At 48.9% G+C, this 22,009-nt stretch overlaps 1 protein-coding gene across 1 annotated transcript in view; it reads left to right on the top strand.

The window, feature by feature from the left end:
- The window catches only part of LOC119953524 ((E3-independent) E2 ubiquitin-conjugating enzyme UBE2O-like), a 197,595-nt gene that overhangs the window by 41,534 nt on the left and 134,052 nt on the right, over positions 1 to 22,009 (top strand). The window contains exons 3-4 of the mRNA XM_038777892.1: positions 1,072 to 1,134; positions 18,665 to 18,775. Coding sequence (XP_038633820.1) covers positions 1,072 to 1,134; positions 18,665 to 18,775 — 174 coding nt within the window. The remainder of the gene's footprint in view (positions 1 to 1,071; positions 1,135 to 18,664; positions 18,776 to 22,009) is intronic.

Here is a 22,009-nt window from a genome sequence, read left to right as displayed (position 1 = left end):
GTCCCCAATTACTAATGTTCTACTCCTCTCCCCCCTTCCCTTCTGAGCAACAGGGACAGACTCCGTGCCAGAGGCCTGTACCCCATGGCTTACCCCTGGTAAGTCGTCCCCCCCACAAGTATCCAAAACGGTATACTTGTTACTCAGGGGAACGACCGCAGGGGGTCCCTGCACTGACTGGTTCTTCCCAGTCCCTCTTACAGTTACCCATCTATCTCCAGTCTTTGGTGTAACTACTTCCCTGAAGCTCCTATCTATGACCCCCTCTGCCTCCCGAATGATCCGAAGTTCATCCAGCTCAAGCTCCAGGTCCCTAACACGGTTTTTGAGGAGCTGGAGTTGGGTGCACTTCCCACAGATGAAATCAGCAGGGTCACTGACGGCGTCCCTCACCTTAAACATTCTGCAGGAGGAGCATTGTACCGCCTTCCCTGACATCACCTCTAGATTAAAAAAGAACAAGAAAAAGAAAATGAAAGGAAGAGCTTACCTGATATTACCTCAAACCCTGCTCCCGCTGAAAGTTAAGCAAATTTAAAGGCACTCACTCACCTTCACGACAGGCCCCTGCTCCCGCTTCCCAACCACCGTGGGGTGGGGGGGTTGGTTAGAGGAGGAGGTAGGGTGGGAAACACTCACGAAGTGTTTTGGGTTTAACTGTCACTTGCCAACAGCCCCTCCACAAACCACCTTCAACTTAGGCTGTCCGCACTGCACGTATGCAAATTCCCCCAGAACAGCTGATCAGTAGCTCTGCTCTGCTGCCCTCTGCTGGATGCCTGTCTTCACTCAAACTCCTTGGGTCTCCTTCGCCGGTTCCCCTTCAACTTAGGCTCTAAGTGATAGAGCTAAGTAAATCGACAGCTAACCGATCAGTGCTGCCACATCCTTTATATCGGCTAAACATGATTGGACCCAGGAATTCTCCCTCTGTGTACCTGAACAGGCGTTGGAATGTGGCGACTTGGGGGTTTTCACAGTAACTTCATTGCAGTGTTAATGTAAGCCTACTTGTGGCAATAATAAAGATCACACAAGATTATTATAAATTCCTTTGTTTTTCCTTTATAGCTGAAACTAGAAGACCGCTCGCTGATGCCCCGTGACTTGGTTCGACGTATGGGCAAAAATGCTGTAAGTTCCTTGTCTCTGCATCACATTTTATCCAATAGAGCCTGAAGCATTTCTAACCTTATTCCTGTTCCAGATCTTCATGTGATTGTTTATTTGCTAAATCAATGTTTAATATCCTCCCATCAGTACTTTTTCCTCCCCACCCTTTTCAATATTTTTTCCCTCTGCAGTGAGGAGGGGTTTGTTTAAAATTCTGCTTCGTGGGGCTCTGTGAAAGGGATTTGAAAAGTTGTTCGGCAGTACACAACATTAATATTGGTCTACTGCTAACCAGAATTTGAGCTTACTCCAGTAGGATAATATAGTATTGCGGTGTAGTTATTATGATGCTGGACCAGTGAGTTTAGTTCCATTTCCACTATGGCCAGAGTTAAATTCCAAAGGAGCTGCACATTCAATCGTGAGAATCCCGACAGTGCAGAAGGAAGCCATTCTGCCCATTAAATCTGCACCGAGTGGACTTCCGGTGGCGGCGATGTTCGAGTGAGCCACACATTCGACGGGCTCTCACTTCGACGGGGCTTTAGGGGCGGATTCCCTGCGATAGCGGGACCACGGAGTGGCAAAAAGGCGGCCGCGAAAGTGCTGGAGAGCGGGCTGCAATCTACGGAACCGCGGGAGTCCAGGAAGCAGAGGAAGAGAGAGAGAAAGGGACAAAGGCAAGGAGCAGAGGAAGCTGACCTGGAACCTAAGATGGCGGACACACGGACCTCGGACTCAGCAATCCAGCAGGCGCTGGATAACATGCTCCAGGTGATGAAAACCAGTTTTGAGTCACTGAAACGGGACAACCTGCACTTCAGAAGGCAGTGGATCAGCTGAATCAGAGGCTGGATGCGCAAGATATTAAAGTTAAGGAGCTGGGAGAGGCGGTGGAGGGGCAGGCGGATGCGCAGATGGTTGCGGCGTTAGAAGTTGACGGGCTGAAGGAGCGGCAAAGAAGATTGCTGGACAGAGTGGAGGAGTTGGAGAATAGAGCCCGCAGGAACAACCTGAGGATGGTCGGCCTCCCGGATTGGGCTGAGGGAGCTGATGCCGCAGCATTTGTAGCAGACCTGCTGAAGCAGCTGATGGGGGCCGAAGCCTTTCCGTGACCGCCGGAGCTGGAGGGGGCACACCGAGTGCAGGCGAGGCAGGGGCGGCCGGGCGGACCCCTCCGCCCGATGGTGATTAGGTTCCACAGGTTCGTGGACAAGGAGCGGGTGCTGCGGTGGGCAAAGAGCGCCAGGAGCAGCACGTGGTACAACAGTGTTCTCCGTATTTATCAGGACCTAAGCCAGGAGGTGGCTCGGCGGCGAGCAGCCTTTAAGAATGTCAAGGAGGTGCTGTTAAAGAAGCACGTGAAGTTTGGTCTGCTGTTCCCGGCTCGCCTATGGGTCACGCATCAGGGTCAACACCACTACTTCTCCGAGCCTGAAGAAGCGATGGACTTTGCGAGGGATCAGGGGCTGGTCCCGAAAAGAGGTCCCACGGGCGCGAAGTAGGACCCGAGAACTATCGTATGAAGGGACGCCGAATGTGCCTGGACCGCTGTTCAATGGTTTCCTGGGTTAAAGGTGCCAAGCGGAACATTTGGGACTCTTCCCTTTGTTTTTGGTTACTGGGTTTTTCTTTTGTTTTTGTTTTCTTCCTCTTTTTTTCTGTTTTTTCCTTTTCGTGCGGATCTTTACTTTTTGTTGGGCTCGCTGAGGGCACTGGAGCCGGTATGGTAACTAAGGGTGGCCGGTCAGCAAGGGGGGGTTAAGGGCGTGGGTTGGGGGGTTTTTGTTTTACTGATGTTCATGCCTTGTCTGTGCCAGTGCGTTTGCTCCAGTGGGTTGGAGAGGGGGATGGGGCGCCGGGGAGTGGGGATGAGGACGGGGAAACAATGGGAATGAGACAGGGGGACGCCGAGTGATGAGTCACCGGGCTAGCAGATTGGCTAGACAAGGGAGTCAGGTGGAGGGGGGGAGAATACAGCCAGTGGATGGCTGGGGTGGGGTTATCGGGGGATGTTGCTAGGTGGGGGGGGCTGATCCCTGGAATGTCGGGGGACTGAATGGGCCGGTTAAGAGGGCGCAGGTGTTCGCGCACTTGCGGGCTCTGAGGGCGGACGTAATTATGTTGCAGGAGACGCATCTGAAAGTGTCTGACCAGACTAGGCTAAGGAAGGGCTGGATTAGCCAGGTCTTCCACTCGGACTTGGACTCGAAGTCCAGGGGGGTGGCAATCATGAACAACAAGCGGGTGCAATTTGAGGCGGAGGGCATAGCCGCAGACAGGGGGGGCAGATACCTGAGGGGCAGACTGGAGGGGAGAAGGGTGGTGCTGGTGAATATATATGCCCCGAACTGGGATGACATGGACTTTATTAAAAGAGTGCTGGGGAAGATCCCGGACGTGGACTCTCGTAGGCTAATAATGGGGGGGGGGGGGGGGGGGGGGGGGGGGGGCGGGACTTTAACATGGTCCTTGATCCGGCGCTGGATCGGTCGTGTCCCAGAATGGGTAGACTCCCAGCAATGGCAAGGGAGCTGAAAGGGTTTATGGAGCAAATGGGGGCAGTGGACCCCTGGAGAGATAGACAGCCGACAGGAAGGGACTACCCGTTTTACTCGCACGTCCATAAAGTATATTCTAGGATAGACTTCTTTGTTCTAAGCAGGGATTGTATCGGGGAGGTAAAGAACACGGAATATTCGGCAATTACTATCTCAGACCATGCCCTGCATTGGGTAGACCTGCAGGTCGGGGGGGCAAATCACCAACGCCCGCAATGGAGGCTAGTCGTGGGACTGCTGTCGGAGGAGGGGATCTGTGAGAGGCTTCGGAGGTGTATGCAAAATTACTTGCAGGTGAATGATACGGGGGAGGTCTCGACGGCGACCCTGTGGGAGGCGCTAAAGGCAGTAGTGTGGGGAGAGTTGATCTCAATTGGGGTCCACAGAGCCATGGCGGACAGGGCAGAGACGGACAGATTGGTTAGGGAAATGGGTCGGATAGATGAGGAACACGCGGAGTCCCCGGGGGGGGGGGGTTTACTCAGGGAGAGGCAGAGACTACAGGCGGAACTGGGGGCGCTATCCATGAGCAGGAACGTGGAACAGCTTAGGAAGGTGAGGGGCGTGGTGTACGAGCATGGGGAAAAGGCAGATTGTTAAGGCAGCAACTCAGGAAGAGGGAGGCGGCCAGGGAAATAAGTAGAGTGATGGATGGGGAAGGGTGCAGAGTGGAGGACCCGGCAGGATTGAATAAGGTATTCCGGGACTTCTATAGCAAGCTGTACACTTTAGAACAGTACAGCACAGAACAGGCCCTTCGGCCCTCGATGTTGTGCCGAGCAATAATCACCCTACTTAAACCCACGTAACCCATATACCCGTAACCCAACAATCCCCCCATTAACCTTACACTACGGGCAATTTAGCATAGCCAATCCACCTAACCCGCACATCTTTGGACTGTGGGAGGAAACCGGAGCACCCGGAGGAAACCCACGCACACACGGGGAGGACGTGCAGACTCCACACAGACAGTGACCCAGCCGGGAATCGAACCTGGGACCCTGGAGCTGTGAAGCATTGATGCTAACCACCATGCTACCGTGAGGCCCCCTTTTTTTTAAAATGGCCGTTGTTCAGCCTCTGTTGAGGGGAGTTGACACCAAGGATTCTTCTTCAAGGGACTTCGGAGCCTCCGGAAGAACCGGAGGAGATGAAACGGTTTCTGGACGGGTTAACATTACCAACAGTAGGTGGGGGGCGAGCGGATGAGCTGGGGGCCCCGATTAGAGTGGAGGAGGTATTGGGGGGCCTAAAGGCCATGCAGTCGGGGAAAGCCCCGGGGCCGGATGGATACCCAGTAGAGTTCTATAGGAAGTTCTGAGTTGGTGAGCCCGGTCTTGGCAAGGGTTTTTAATGAGGCAAGGGACAGAGGTACCTTGCCGCCGCCGATGTCGCAAGCCACTATATCAATGATATTGAAGCGGGGTAAAGACCTGGAGGCGTGTGGGTCCTACAGGCCAATCTCCCTGATCAATGTAGATACCAAGCTCCTGGCAAAGGTACTGGCGATTATAATTGAGGACTGCGTACCGGAGGTGATTGGGGAGGACCAAACTGGGTTCGTGAAAGGTCGGCAGCTGGCGGCCAACTTGAGAAGATTACTTAATGTGATAATGATGCCCCCGACGGGCAGGGAGGTGGAGGTAGTGGTGGCGATGGATGCCGAGAAGGCCTTTCACCGGGTGGAGTGGGGCGATCTATGGGAGGTGCTTGGACGGTTTGGGTTCGTGGAGGGACTGGTGAATTGTATCAAGTTATTATATCAGGCCCCAAAGGCCAGCGTCAGGACAAACCGAGAAGTGTCGGAGTACTTTAGGCTATACCGTGGGACCAGACAGGGCTGCCCGCTCTCCCCGCTGCTGTTTGCGCTGGCCATAAAGCCACTGGCGATTGCGCTGAGAGCCGCAAAGGGATGGAAGGGGATGGTTAGGGGCAGGGTGGAACATAGGGTCTCTCTTTACGCAGACGACCTGCTCCTGTACGTGTCGGACCCATTGGCCGGGATGGGAAGTATACTGGAAACATTGAGGAAGTTCGGCCAGTTCTCAGGATACAAACTAAATATGGCCAAGAGTGAAATGTTTGTGGTACAGGCAAGGGGCCAGGAGAACAGATTGAGAGGGCTACCGTTTAGGCTGGTTGAGGAAAATTTCCGGTACTTGGGGATCCAGGTGGCATGAGACTGGGGCAGGCTGCACAAGTTAAATTTGGCCAGGGTGGTGGAACAAATGAAGGGAGAGTTTCGGAGATGGGATGCACTCCCGCTGTCGCTGGCAGGGAGGGTGCAGACTGTAAAGATGACAATCCTCCCTAGATTCCTGTTCATTTTTCAGTGCCTCCCGATCTTTATCCCACAGTCCTTCTTCAAAAGGGTTAACAAGATGATCATGAGCTTTGTCTGGGCGGGAAAATCCCCGCGGGTGAAGAAGGCGATGCTTGAGAGGAGATGCAGCGAGGGAGGGCTGGCATTGCCAAGTCTGATTAACTATTACTGGGCGGCTAATATCGCTATGATAAGGAAGTGGATGTTGGGTATGGGGTCCATCTGGGTTCGGGTGGAGGCGGCTTCGTGCAGGGGCTCCAGCTTGGCAGCCCGGGTCATGGCTCCTCTACCGCTGCCGCTGGCCAAGTACACCACCAGCCCGGTAGTGGTGGCGACCCTGCGGATATGGGGCCAGTGGAGGAGGCATGTAGGGGAGGTGGGGGCGTCTGTCTGGGCGCCAATATGTGACAACCATCGGTTTGCCCCCAGGAGTATGGATGGGGGGTTTCGAGCATGGTGGCGGGCGGGCGGGGGTGGGGAGGGTGGGCGATATGTTCCTGGAAGGGAGCTTTGCGAGTTTGAGGAGCTTGGAGGAGAAATTTGGTCTGGTAAGGGGAAATTATTTCAGGTACCTACAGTTGCGGGACTTTGTCCGTAGACAGGTCCCATCCTTCCCACGCCTCCCGCCAATGGGGATCCAAGACAGAATAGTCGCTAGGGGGGAAGGAGGGGAGGGTAGAGTCTCTGATATTTATAAGGTGCTCATGAAGGGGGAAGGGTCCCAGACGGAGGAACTGAAACTTAAATGGGAGGAGGAGCTAGGCGGGGAAATGGAGGACGGGCTGTGGGCAGAGGCCCTGAGTAGGGTGAATTCGACCGCAACATGTGCCAGGCTCGGCCTAATTCAATTTAAGGTCGTTCACCGGGCCCACATGACGGTGGCTCGGATGAGCAAATTCTTTGGGGTAGAGGACAAATGCGCTAGGTGCGCACGAGGACCAGCGAACCACGTACACATGTTTTGGGCATGCCCAAGGCTTGGGGGATACTGGGAGGGATTCGCGGGGATCATGTCCCGGGTGCTAAAAACAAGGTTGGCGATGGGTCCAGGGTTGGCAATTTTTGGGGTTTCTGAAGACCCGGGAGTCCAGGGTGATAAAGAGGCCGATGTTTTGGCCTTTGCTTCCCTGATAGCCCGGCGACGAATACTATTGGCGTGGAGGGACTCAAAGCCCCCGAAGACTGAGTTGTGGCTTACGGACATGTCGAGTTTCCTGGGTATGGAAAAAATTAAGTTTGCCTTAAGGGGATCTGTACAGGGGTTCGCCAAAGGTGGCAACCATTCATTGACTTCTTTGCGGGAGAGTGAGCGTCAGCAGGGGGGGCGCGGGGGTGGGGGGGGGGGGGGGGGGGGGGGGGGGTTGTGTGTGGGGGGGAGGAGGAGGAGTAGAGTAGAGTGGATAAATTGGCGGGTAGTGCTGATGGGGGAGGAGCGGGCTTGTGCGGGCGTATGTTACGATTGAAGTTTTGACGTGGCTGTTTACACATTTTTGCCTTTTTTGCTTGCTTTCTGTTGATGTCTGTAACTGTTTACAATGCCGAAAAACTACCTCCATAAAATTGTTTGTTTAAAAAAAAAAGTCTGCACCGAGTCTACCAAAGCACCCTACCTATGCTCACTCACCTGCCCTATCCTCGTAACCCCACCTAACCTGCACATATACAGACAATAAGGGCACTATAGCACGGCCAATCCACCTAGCCTGCACTCATTAGACTGTAGGAGGAAACAGGAGCACTTGCAGGAAACCTATGCAGGCATGGGGAGAACGTACAAACACCACACAGTCACCCAAGGTCAGATTCAAACCCAGGTCCCTGGTGCTGTGAGGCAGCCGTGCTAACCACATTTTTGAGATGACATCAGACTACTAACCATACAGCTATCAGATTGTTGGAACAAACACTGGTTTATTAGTATAATTCATGGAAGCGATCCTGGCATCCATACACTGTGGCTTTAATACTCTGCAAAGGATATTAAGAGCATTAGAGGCAATGGATGGGTAGAAACGAAAGGACAGAAAATATCAGGAAGGTTAGGTTCCTAAATGGTAACGGGGAGGTGGTAATGGTGGCCTTGATAATTCACCGTATGAATAAGAACATAAGAACATAAGAACTAGGAGCAGGAGTAGGCCATCTGGCCCCTCGGGCCTGCTCCGCCATTCAATGAGATCATGGCTGATCTTTTGTGGACTCAGCTCTACTTTCCGGCCCGAACACCATAAACCTTAATCCCTTTATTCTTCAAAAAACTATCTATCTCTACCTTAAAAACATTTAATGAAGGAGCCTCAACAGCTTCACTGGGCAAGGAATTCCATAGATTCACAACCCTTTGGGTGAAGAAGTTTCTCCTAAACTCAGTCCTAAATCTACTTCCCTTATTTTGAGGCTACGCCCCCTGGTTCTGCTTTCACCCACCAGTGGAAACAACCTGCCCGCATCTATCCTATCTATTCCCTTCATAATTTTATATGTTTCTATAAGATCCCCCCTCATCCTTCTATATTCCAATGAGTACAGTCCCAGTCTACTCAACCTCTCCTCATAATCCAACCCCTTCAGCTCTGGGATTAACCTAGTGAATCTCCTCTGCACACCCTCCAGCGCCAGTATGTCCTTTCTCAAGTAAGGTAAGGGTGAGAAAGTAAAATCAAATACTAGTGTTTTGTGTTTAAACAAAGGAGATTACAAGGGGATGAGAGAAGAGCTAGCTAAGGTAGACTGGGAGCTAAGACTTTATGGTGGAACAGTTGAGGAACAGTGGAGAACCTTCCAAGCGATTTTTCACAATGCTTAGCAAAGGTTTATACCAACAAAAATACCATTACATACTGTTCTAGGAAACTATCGCGGATACATTCTATCCTACAAACTCCTCCTCAAGGCTGCCTTGACCAACCTGGTTAAACCAATCGACATGTAGATTAAAATCCCTCATGATAACTGCTGTACCATTTCTACATGCATCAGTTATTTCTTTGTTTATTGCCTGCCCCACCATAACGTTACTATTTGGTGACCGATAGACTACTCCTATCAGTGACTTTTTCGCCTTACTATTCCTGATTTCCACCCAAATGGATTCAACCTTACCCTCCATAGCACCGATGTCATCCCTTACTATTGCCCGGATGTCATCCTTAAATAACAGAGCAACACCACCTCCCTTACCATCCACTCTGTCCTTCCGAATAGTTTGATACCCTCGGATATTTAACTCCCAGTCGTGACCATGTTAAAATGTCAAGCAACAGGAAAGTCAGGGTCCTGAATGCGCACAGACCGAAGATGCTCAGCAAAACGATCACCCAGTCTGCGTTTGGTCTCTCAGATATAGAGGAGACCACATCTTATCTACCTTTCCTTACCCTTTCTCCTCTTTGCTTCCACCGTCACCTCCCCCACATCTACATCTGTCACAGTTCATCCTGATGTTAGTTTCTCTGCAGTCTGGCCCTTCACACCTTTTGTCCTCTCTGGGGACTGCCATTAGCACTCTTTCCCCTTGGTTTCTGTGGCTATTCGCACCTGGTTTCCCTGGGTTTCTGTAGCTACGACTTCTTTCATTCTCACTCCACAGTATAAATATTCCCCACATTCTCTGACAGTTAGCTTTGACAAAGGGTCAGCTGGACTCGAAACGTTCGCTCTTTTCTCTCCCTACAGATGCTGCCAGACCTGCTCAGATTTTCCAGCAGTAATTTGCTTTTTCACAGTAACTTCATTGAAGCCTACTCGTGACAATAAGCGATTTTCATTTTCATTTTTCATTTCATTTCATCCTTCTAAATTCCAATGAGTACAGTCCCAGTCTACTCAACCTCTCCTCATAATCCAACCCCTTCTGCACTGGGATTAACCTAGTGAATCTCCGCTGCGCACCCTCCAGTGCCAGTACATCCTTTCTCCAGTAAGGAGACCAAAACTGAACACAATACTCCAGGTGTGGCCTCACTAACACCTTATATAATTGCAGCATAACCTCCCTAGTCTTAAACTCCATCCCTCGAGCAATGAAGGACAAAATTCCATTTGCCTTCCTAATCACCTGTTGCACCTGTGAACCAACGTTTTGCGACTCATGCACTCACACACCCAGGTCTCTCTGCACAGCAGCATGTTTTAATATTTTATCATTTAAATAATAATCCCTTTTGGTGTTATTCCTACCAAAATGGATAACCTCACATTTCTCAACATTGTATTCTATCTGCCAGACCCTAACCCATTCACTTAACCTATCCAAATTCTTCTGCAGACTTCGGGTATCCTCTGCACTTTTACTTTACCACTCATCTTAGTGTCGTCTGCAAACTTGGACACATTGCACTTGGTCCCCAACTCCAAATCATCTATGTAAATTGTGCACAGTTGTGGGCCCAACACTGATCCCTGAGGGACACCACTAGCTACTGATTGCCAACCAGAGAAACACCCATTAATCCCCACTCTTTGCTTTCTATTAATTAACCAATCCTCTATCCATGCTACTACTTTACCCTTAATGCCATGCATCTTTATCTTATGCAGCAACCTTTTGTGTGGCACCTTGTCAAAGGCTTTCTGGAAATCCAGATACACCACATCCATTGGCTCCCCATTATCTACCGCACTGGTAATGTCCTCAAAAAAGTTCCACTAAGTTAGGCACGACCTGCCCTTTATGAACCCATGCTGCGTCTGCCCAATGGGACAATTTTCATCCAGATGCCTCGCAATTTCTTCCTTGATGATAGATTCCAGCATCTTCCCTGTTACCGAAGTTAAGCTCACTGGCCTATAATTTCCTGCTCTCTGCCTACCTCCTTTTTTAAACAGTGGTGTCACGTTTGCCAATTTCCAATCCACCGAGACCACCCCAGAGTCTAGTGAATTTTGATAAATTATCACTCGTGTATTTGCAATTTCCCTAGCCATCTCTTTTAGCACTCTGGGATGCATTCCATCAGGGCCAGGAGACTTGTCTACCTTTAGCCCCATTAGCTTGCCCATCACTCCCTCCTTAGTGACAGCAATCATCTCAAGGTCCTCACCTGTCATAGCCTCATTTCTATCAGTCACTGGCATGTTATTTGTGTCTTCCACTGTGAAGACCGACCCAAAAAACCTGTTCAGTTCTCAGCCATTTCTTCATCTTCCATTATTAAATCTCCCTCCTCATCCTCCAAAGGACCAATATTTACCTTAGCCACTCTTTTTTTCTTTTATATATTTGTAGAAAATGTTACTATCTGTTTGTTTTTATATTCTGAGCAAGTTTACTCTCATAATCTATTTTACGCTTTATAGCTTTTTTATTAACTTTATATGCCCCCTAAAGATTTCCCAGTCCTCTAGTCTCCCATTAATCTTTGCCACTTTGTATGTTTTTTCCTTCAATTAGATACTCTCCCTTATTTCCTTAGATATCCACGGTCGATTTTCCCTCTTTCTACCGTCCTTCCTTTTTGTTGGTGTAAACCTTTGCTGAGCACTGTGAAAAATCGCTTGGAAGGTTCTCCACTGTTCCTCAACTGGTTCACCAAAAAGTCTTTGCTCCCAGTCTACCTTAGCTAGTTCTTCTCTCATCCCATTGTAATCTCCTTTGTTTAAGCACAAAACACTAGTGTTTGATTTTTACCTACTCACCCTCCATCTGTATTTTAAATTCCACCATACTGTGATCGCTCCTTCCGAGAGGATCCCTAACTATGAGATCATGAATCAATCCTGTCTCATTACACAGGACAAGATCTAGGACCGCTTGTTCCCTCGTAGGTTCCATTACATACTGTTCTAGGAAACTATCACGGCTACATTCTATAAACTCCTCCTCAAGGCTGCCTTGACCGACCTGGTTAAACCAATCGACATGTAGATTAAAATCCCCCATGATAACTGCTGTACCATTTCTACATGCATCAGTTATTTCTTTGTTTATTGCCTGTCCCACCATAACGTTACTATTTGGTGGCCTATGGACTACTCCTATCAGTGACCATGTTTCAGTAATGGCCACTAAATCATAGTCATTCACGATGATTTTCGCCATCAACTCATTTACCTTATTCCGAATAATACGAGCATTCATGTAAAGTATACTTTTTATGTTGGCTTTTATACCTCTGTTTTGAATCTTAACACCTCGATCAGTAACCTCTCCTAAGTTATATTTCCTCTTAACTTTTCTCCTAATTCTCCTTGTCGTTGAACCCATACCTTCATGTAACAAGCTGCGCATCGCTTACCATTTACGTTTTTACTTCAGTCTTGAGTAACCTGTTCGGTATTGCAATCTCGATCCTCTTGCCTGCTTTCTTCATTTGATGTTTTGATCCATAAGCAACATCATGAGGGACAGTGTTAGATCCATTGCAACAATGGCCAGGATTTTCTGACCCCCAGCATATCTCTCTCAAACTTTCTCCCTCTCACCTTGAGCCTGTGCCCCCTTGCACTTCCGCCTTGGAAAAAGCCTCTGACTACCCACCCTGTCTATGCCTCTCAGAAATTTGTAGACCTCTATTGGGTCTCCAATCAGCTTCCGTCTTTCAAGTGAAAACAATCCTAGTTTCTTCAACCTCTCCTCATAGACAACACCCTTGAGACCAGGCAACATCCTGGTGAACCTTCTTTGCCCTCTCTCCAAACCTTCCACATCCTTCTGATAATGTGGTGACCAGAACTGCACGCAATACTCCAAATGCAGCCTAACCAAGGTTTTATACAGCTGCAACATGATTCCCAACTCTTGTACCCAATGCCCCCAGCTGATGAAGGCAAGCATGTCATATGCCTTCTTAATCGCCTTGACCATCGGTGTTGCCACTTTTAGGGAACTGTGGACCTGCACGCCCGGATCCCTCTGTATGTTAATGTTCCTTAAGGTTCTGCCATTCAGTATAATTCATACCGAGATTTGATTCTCCAAAATGCATCACCTCCTGTCCGAATTAAACTCCGTCTGCCATTTCTGTGCCCAAGTTTCCATTCTGTCTATATCCTGTTGTATCCTCTGACAATTCTCTGCACTATCAGCAACTCCGCCAATCTTCGTGTTATCCGCAAACTTGCTAATCAGACCACCCACATTTTCCTCCAGATCATTTATATATACTACAAACAACAAAAGGCCCAGCACTGATCCCTGTGGAACACCACTAGCTACAGATCTCCATTCTGAAAAATACCCTTCGACCACACTGTCTTCTATAATCAAGCCAGTTCTGTATCCATTTAGCCAGCCAACCCTGAGTCCCATGTGATTTTAGTTTTGTACCAGTATACCACGTGGGACCTTGTCAAACGCCTTACTAAAGTCCATATAAACTACATCCACAGCCCTTTCCTCATCAATTTTGTTTATCACTTCTTCAAAAACTCAATCAAGTTGGTGAGACATGACCTTCCCTGTACAAAATCATGCTGCCTGTCACTAACTAGTGCATTTTCCTCCAAATGTGCATACATCCTGTCCCTCAGTATTGTTTCCAAAAGCTTCCCCACCTCTGATGTCAGGCTCACCGGCCTATAATTTTCGGGATTGTCCCTGCTTCCTTTCTTAAACAAGGGAATAACACTGGCTATTCTCTAGTCCTCTGGAACATCGCCTGTGATCAAAGAGGATGTGAAGATATCTGTTAAAGCCCCAGCTATTTCTCCCCTTGCCTCCCGCAGTAACCTGGGATAGATCCCATCCAGCCCCGGAGGCATGTCTACCTTAATGCAATTCAGGATACTCAACACTTCCTCCTTTGTTATATTGACGTTCTCAAAAGAGTTCACACACCCTTCCCTGACCTCAACATCCGCACTGTCCTTCTCCCTGGTGAATACCAATACAAAATACTCGATGAGGATTTCACCCTCTTCCTGTGGTTCCACGCATAACTTACCTCCATTGTCCTTGAGTGGGCCTCCTCTTTCTCTTGCAACCCTCTTGGTCCTTGTGAATGCATAAAAAGCCTTGGGATTCACCTTGACCATGTTTGCTAAAGACATTTTATGGCTGCTTTTAGCCCTCCTAATTCCATGTTAAAGTTCCTTCCTACTTTCACTGTACTTAAGAGCTTTGTCAGCTTTTAGATACCTGGACCTATCATATGCTTCCATTTTCATTTTGACTAAGTTTACAATTTCCCTTGTCATCCATGGTTCCTGAATCCTGCCATTTCTATGCTTCATTTTTGCAGGGACATGCCTGTCCTGCACTTCGATCAACTGGCCTTCAAAAGTCTCCCACATGTCAGATGTGGATTTGCCTTCAAACAGCCGCTCCCAATCCACATTCCCCAGTTCTTGTCTAATTTGGATGTAATTGGCCCTTTGCCCAATTAAGCACCCTCACCTGCAGGCCATTCTTGTTCTTATCCATGATTACTCAAAATCTTAGAGTTATGGTTGCTAAGCTGAAAATGCTCTCTCTCTCTCTCTCTTTCTCTCGCTCGCATCGCTCTCTCGCTCTCGCTTCTCTCCTCCCCCCCAAGCTGTCGGGAGGTCTATAGCACACTCCGAACATTGTGACTTTACCCTTCTTATTCCTGAACTCCACCCATAATGCCTCACTACAAGATCCCTCCAAAGTGTCCTCCCTCAACATAGCTGTGATCTGCTCCCTAATCAGCAATGCAACTCCCCCACCTCTTTTTTTTTTTGTTCCCCCTTCTGTCCTGTCTAAAACAACGATATCCCAGAATGTTAAGCTGCCAGTCCTGTCGCTCCTTTAACCATGTCCTCCGCAATTGAAATTACGATTGGATTGGATTTGTTTATTGTCATATGTACCCGCGGTACAGTGAAAAATATTTTTCTGCAAGCAGCTCAACAGATCATTAAGTACATGAAAAGAAAAGGAAATAAAAGAAAATACATAATAGGGCAACACAAGGTACACAATGTAAATACATAGACACCGGCATCGGGTGAAGTATACAGGGGTGTAGTGTTAATGAGGTCAGTCCATAAGAGGGTCGTTTAGAAGTCTGGTAACAGCGGGGAAGAAGCTGATTTTGAGTCTGTTTGTGCGTGTTCTCAGACTTCTGTATCTCCTGCCCGATGGAAGAAGTTGGAAGAGTGAGTAAGCCGGGTGGGAGGTCTTTGATTATGCTGCCCGCTTTCCCCAGGCAGCGGGTGGTGTAGATGGAGTCAATGGATGGGAGGCAGGTTTGTGTGATGAACTGGGCGGTGTTCATGACTCTCTGAAGTTCCTTGCGGTCCTGGGCCGAGCAGTTGCCATACCAGGCTGTGATGCAGCCCGATAGGATGCTGTCTATGGTGCATCTGTAAAAGTTGGTAAGAGTCAGTGTGGACATGCCGAATTTCCGTAGTTTCCTGAGGAAGTATAGGCGCAGTTGTGCTTTCTTGGTGGTAGTGTCAACGTGGGTGGACCAGGACAGATTTTTGGAGATGTGCACCCTTGGGAATTTGAAATTGCTAACCATCTCCACCTCAGCCCCGTTGATGCTGACAGGGGTGTGTACAGTACTTTGCTTTCTTAAGTCAATGACCAGCTCTTTAATTTTGCTGGCATTGAGGGAGAGATTGTTGTCGCTGCACCACTCCACTAGGTTCTCGATTTCCCTCCTGTATTCTGACTCGTCATCCGGCCCATTATAGTCGTTTCATCAACAAACCTGTAGATGGAGTCGGAACCAAATTTTGCCACGCAGTCATGTGTGTACTGGGAGTATAGTTAGGGGGCTAAGTACGCAGCCTTGCGGGTCCCCGGTATTGAGTACTATTGTGGAGGAGGTGTTGTTGTTTATGGTCTGTGGGTCAGAAAGTCGAGGAGCCAGTTGCAGAATGAGGTGCCAAGTCCTAGGTTTTGGAGCTTTGATATGGGCTTGGCTGGGATTATGGTGTTGAAGGCGGAGCTGTAGTTAATAAATAGGTGTCTGATATAGGGGTCCTTGTTGTCGAGATGCTCTAGGGATGAGTGTAGGGCCAGGGAGATGGGTGTGCTGTGGATCGGTTGTGGCTGTATCCGAATTGCAGTGAATAAAGGTGTTCTGGGAGTATGGAGGGTGATGCGCTTCATGACCAACCTCTCGAAGCACTTCATTACAACTGAAGTCAGGGCCACCGGACGGTAGTCATTGAGGCATGTTGCTTGGTTTTTCTACCGGTATGATGGTGGTCTTCTTGAAATAGGTGGGGACCTCGGAGCGGAGTAGGGACAGGTTAAAGATGTCCACAAACACATTTGCCAGTTGGTCTGCTCAGGCTCTTAGTGCACGACTAGGGATCTCGTCCAGACCCATCGCCTTCCGAGTGTTCACTTTCAGGAAGGCCGATCTGACTTCGGAAGCTGTGTCGGTGGGTATGGGTATGTTATGGGCTGCTGGGGCACCCGACAGCGGATCGTTGGTTTCCTGCTTGAACCGAGCATAGAATGCATTGAGTTCATTGAGGAGGGGTGTGCTGCTGCTGGAGATACTGCTTGGCTTCACTTTGTAGCACGCTATGATGTTTAGGCCTTGCCACAACTGTCTTGTAATGCTAGTCTGTGACTCTAGCTTGGTCTGATATTCTTTCTTGACATCTCGGATGGCTTTGCGGAGGTTGTACCTAGATTTCTTGTACAGGTCTGGGTCGTCTGACTTGAACGCCTCAGACCTGTCCTTCAGTAGGGAGTTAATCTCGCGATTAAGCCATGGTTTCCAGTTGGGGTACGTACATACTGTTTCTTTGGCACACATTTGCTGACGAAGTCTGTGATAGTGGTGGCGTACACATTTAGGTTGGTCGCTGAGTTCTTCAATATGGACCAGTCCACTGTCTCTAAGAATTCATGTAAGAGCTCTTCTGTTTCCTTGGACCAGCACTGCACGACCTTCTTAGCTGTATTCACCTGCTTGAGTTTCTGCTTGTATGCTGGGAGAAGGAGCACCGTCTTATGGTCTGATTTCCCAAAGTGCGGTCGGGGGAAGGAACGGTAGGCGCCCTTGATTTTTGAGTAGCAGTGGTCAAGAGTGTTGTCGCCCCTGGTGGGGCAGGAGATGTGCTGGTGGAATTTTGGCAGTACACTCTTGAGGTTGGCCTTGTTGAAGTCCCCAGCCACAATGAACAAGGCCTCCGGGTGTTCTGTTCCGTAGTTGTTTTTAACTGTGTACAGTTCGTCCAGCGCCTTCCTCACTTCTGCCTGGGGTGGGATGTAGACCGCTGTGATAATGGCTGAAGTGAACTTGCGTGGAAGATAGTACGGGCGGCACTTCACGGTCAGGTATTCCAGGTCCAGGGAGCAGAGGGTTGGCAAGAGAAGTTGATGAGGAGGCAAACCCCTCCACCCTTCGCTTTGCCTGTTGAATTGAGAAGCCTTCAGGTTGTGTGGCACAGTCTGGTGAGGCAGTGGTTAGCCATGTCTCTGTGAAACACAGCAGTCTCTTACTTCCCTCTGAAAGGTAAGTCTAGCGTTAAGTTCATCCAGCTTGTTTTCGATTGCTTGTACGTTTACCAAGAGTATGCTGGGGAGAGGAGTCCTGAAACTGCGTTGCTTCAGTTTCACCTGCAGACCGCTGCGTTTCCCTCACTTCCTTGGTTGGCAGTTGTGGCTGGATGATGGGGGGGGGGGGGGGGGGGGGGCGGCACATGTTTGCGATCCGGCCGGGCCTCCATGCGGATTTATCTTTCCGCCATCTCCAGGCAGGTCAGGTTGCTGGGCGAGGCCTCTCCGAGTCTGGTCGCTGGGCAGGACCTCTCTGGGTCGGGTTGCTGGGCGGGCCCCTCCGGTTAGGGTCGCTGAGCGGGCCTTTCTGGGTCGAGTTGGGCCGGGTCTTGTCATTGGGGGGTTGGGTCGGGAGCTCCGGGGACTGGGCTGGGCGATCCACGGCTGGCATTGGTTGTTAGAACTGGGCACTTCGAGGTCGTGTCGGGTCCAAATTGAGGCCGGGGCTTCACTTCCGGTTTGGCGCAATCCGCTTCCAGCTCGTGAGGTCAGGTTGGGTCAAAAGGTCTCCACGGGCCTCGGAGAGGTTTCAAGCCTGCAAGAAAAGATAAAAGAGAGAGATTAGTAATATGTTAGTATTAGAATTAAATTTTAAAAGATTAGAACGATTGTAAGTAGAAAGTGGATCTGTTGGGGAGAGCTCGCAGAGTCGCCATGCTCCGGCGCCATTGCCCATGTTCCATGCCACAATCCAGGATTTCAGTCATCTGTTGTACCTGTTATACTTCTTAGATTGAAGCAAACCCATTCCAGACCTACAGTCTCGCTGAGCCCTGCGGCTTTCCTCTGTCGGCTCTTGCTTTGTACTATGTTTATCTCGCTCTCCATTTCCTTTCTCCCCCCCCCCCCCCCCGCTTTACAGCTACTGGCCTGCTGCGACGACCCCCCCCCCCCCCCCCCCCCCCCCCCCCCGGGCCATACTATTGCTATGAAGGAGCTATTGGTGTTGGCTTGTTTGTTGTTGTTTCATTGGATAAGAATGCCACTGATGAGGTGGCATTTGCTGCCATCCCTAACTGTCCTTGAAGGTGCAATGGCAAGGTTGCAATTAACTGCCTTTCTTAAAACACTTTGAGCTTTTAATAATTGTTTTTGTGAAATTAGATCATTGCAATAGCAGTTAATGTTTTGCTATCTTCAGTGTGTCTTCTGTTCTATTGACGTGCAATGCACTCAAACTGACTAAACATTTTGTTGTTGGTTTTCTTCATTCTGTGCCTGCATCTTTTACAGGATAATCAATGTGGAACAGTGATTGATGTGAATATGGAGTGCACCCTGAAGATTCTGGGAACAAATTACATACTTCATCCAGTGAACAGCAGAGATTTGCAGCATATTTGGGTGCGTGATTAGAAAATCTGCAAGACTTTCATTTTTTGCTAATATTTCCTTGCTTTCTACTTTTTAAAAAGTAGGATTTCTTGTCATTTCATTTTTGAGAAGAAGCATTTCCAGATTATTGAGGCTTTGCTTGTGAACAACTTTTCATGGAAACAGAAGAAGCAATTGGTGCAATAAAAAACAAGTGCTGGTCTGGCAGCTTTTGTAGACAGAGAACAGAGTTAGCGTTTTAAGTTTAATATGACTTCATTGGAACTAAAGAGAGGTAGGAAGGTTCTATCCTGTTCAAAAGGCGGGGGGGGGGGCAGATGGAGCAAAAGGGAAGGTCAGGGATGGGTTAGCAGGTGGGGGAGATTCAATAACAAAGATATCATGGAACACGAGGCCAAGGGAGTAGTAATATTGGTACTAAAGACACAGCATTGGTCCACAGTAGGTGTTAATAGCAGAATAAAGGTTAGCACTGCCTGAAGGTAAAAACAGGAGGACACGATACTGACTGTTCGGACACCCTGGGCTAGTGCGCGATCAGTTCCGGCCCCCCTGGGCTAGTGCGCGATCAGTTCCAGCCCCCCTGGGCTAGTGCGCGATCAGTTCCGGCCCCCCTGGGCTAGTACGCGATCAGTTCCAGCCCCCCTGGGCTAGTGCGCGATCAGTTCCAGCCCCCCTGGGCTAGTGCGCGATCAGTTCCGGCCCTACTCTTCCTCGAGTCACAACACAAGTGAATTAACCAATTCTTATAAAAATACCGCAAACCGTTGGTCCTTGGCTGCCCAATAATTACAGTCACCAGGTTTGTAAATGAAAACAGTTAGTTTATATATTTTTAAATATTTCTATTCAGGACATTTCCATTTTAAATACAAAACTCAACATTACATCCATCCGTATACATTTCTCACGATAAACATCCCCTCCACCATACCACCCACATGCCCCACTTTATACTATAATATAAAATAAAACAAACCCGTCTTTTGCTCTCTCACCCCCTCCACTGACGTTTGCCAACTCTTAAAGAAGGAGATGAACAGCCTCCACCTCGTAGAACTCCACCGTTGATCCCTAATAGCAAACTTTAATTCTGCCAGGTCACTTAGCCACCCGCTGCTCTTGGAGTTCCAGAGCCCGTCACCCTAATAAGATTCTCTTCCAGGCTATCAGGGAGGCAAAGGCCAACCCGTCAGCCTCTCTCTCCTGCTCTCCAGGATCTTCCAGTACCCCAAATGTTGCCACCCACGGGCTCGGGGCCACCTTCACCCTCAAGATCTTGGACATTGTCCCTGAAAAGGACTCTTAAAAACCCCACCAGTTTCGGGTAGACCCAAATACATGTGGTTTTCCGGCCCCATTAAACACCGCTTGCACCTGTCCTCCACCTACAGAAAAAACACTCCACAAGTGTGTTGTCATATGCGCTCTGTGCATTACTTTCAGTTGAATTAAACTCAATTTTGAACATGAGGTCAAGTTTATCCTATGCAAGCCGTCACTCCAGACTCCCTCCTCAAATGCACCACCTAACCCCTCCTCCCATTTTCCTCTTCATCTTCACCATCGAGGCCCTCTCCCTTTCCATTAACTGACCATAGATATCTGAGACCTTGTCCTCTCCAATCTCCTCCTCGGACAAGATCTTTTCTTGCAACGAATTGGGCGGCAACTGGAAAAATGGCCAACTCCTTCCTCACAAAATTCCTCATCTGCAATGACCGGAACCAGTTTCCCCATGGCAATTGGCAGTTCTCCACCAGTTCCCCCAACTCTGCAAATCTACTTTCCACAAACAAGTCCCTAAACCTCCCTATCCCCACCTGTTCCCAAACCCTGTATGTTGAATCCAACCCTGCACGGATAAATCTCTGATTTCCACAAATCAACGCCCACAGCAACATGCCCTCTAGCTTAAAATGCTGCCCAAACTGATTCCAAACTCTCAATGAAGAAGCAACCACCACCAGGCTTGCAGAGTACTGAGCCGGTGAGAATGGAAGTGGAGTCATCACCAGTGCCCTCAGACTTGTCCCCATACATGATGCTCCTCCATCTGCCCCCACACCGACCCTTCCTCCACAACTCATTTCCGAACCGTCTCCACATTTGCCGCCCAATAATAATCAATTTTGGCAACGCTAGCCCTCCAATCTGCCTGACCCTCTGCAAAAATGCTGTCCGAATCTGAGACACCGTATCCTCCTATATAAAGGCAGAAATTGTCCTATTTACCCTCCCAAAAAAGGATTTAGGCAGAAAAATAGGCAATTCTGAAAAATAAATAAAAACTTTGGAAAGATGCCATAATTTTCACAGTTTTGGCCCACTCTGCCAGCAATAGTGGAAGAACATCCTGCCTCCTCTACCAAATTAGCCACATTTAACTTGTGCAACAAAGCCCAATTATGTGCGACCCGTATTCCCAGATACTGAAAACTTGATCTGACCAGGCAAAACCAAAACTTCTCCAGGCCCACTCCTTGTACCTGGGAACACATCACTTTTCCCGACATTTAACTTGTAGCCCGAAAACCAGCCACATTTTGTCAGTATCTCCATAATTCTATTGGTACTAGCAATCTGGTTCATCACATATGTTGTCTGCACACAAAGGACACTCGTGTTCCACACCTCCCCCTCTGTATTCCCCTCCACTCCGTCAATGCCCGAAGCACCATCAGCAATCGTTTAATCACCGATGCAAAAATCAGCAGGGAAAGAGTGGGCACCTTTGCCTTGTTCCCTGGTGTAAACAAAAATTCCCCAAACTTGTTGCATTTGTATGAATACTTAGCATAGCGACCCTGTACAACCTAATCCAGCTAATAAACTCCGGCCCAAATACAAAACACCCCAACACTCAAAGATACTCCCACTCAACCCGATCAAATGCCTACTCCATGGATGGTATCACCAAGGGGCTGATTTAGCATAATGGGCTAGACAGCTGGCTTGTAATGCAGAACAATGCCAGCAGCGCGGGTTCAATTCCCGTACCAGCCTCCCCAGACAGGCGCCGGAATGTGGCGACCAGGGGCTTTTCACAGTAACTTCATTGAAGCCTACTTGTGACAATAAGGTAGTATTATTATTATTATTATTATTACCTCCATTTCCTGACCCATCAGGGCTGTCATCACCACATTTAATAACCTAGTATTAGACAATAACGGTTGCCCCTTCACAAACCTCGCCTGGTCCTCAGCTATCACCCTTGGCACACAATCCTCCAGGCGAGTT

This window comes from Scyliorhinus canicula, chromosome 18 (genome assembly GCF_902713615.1).
Source record: "Scyliorhinus canicula chromosome 18, sScyCan1.1, whole genome shotgun sequence".
Taxonomy (NCBI): Eukaryota; Metazoa; Chordata; class Chondrichthyes; order Carcharhiniformes; family Scyliorhinidae; genus Scyliorhinus; species Scyliorhinus canicula.
This window is presented reverse-complemented; position numbering and strand designations above follow the sequence as displayed.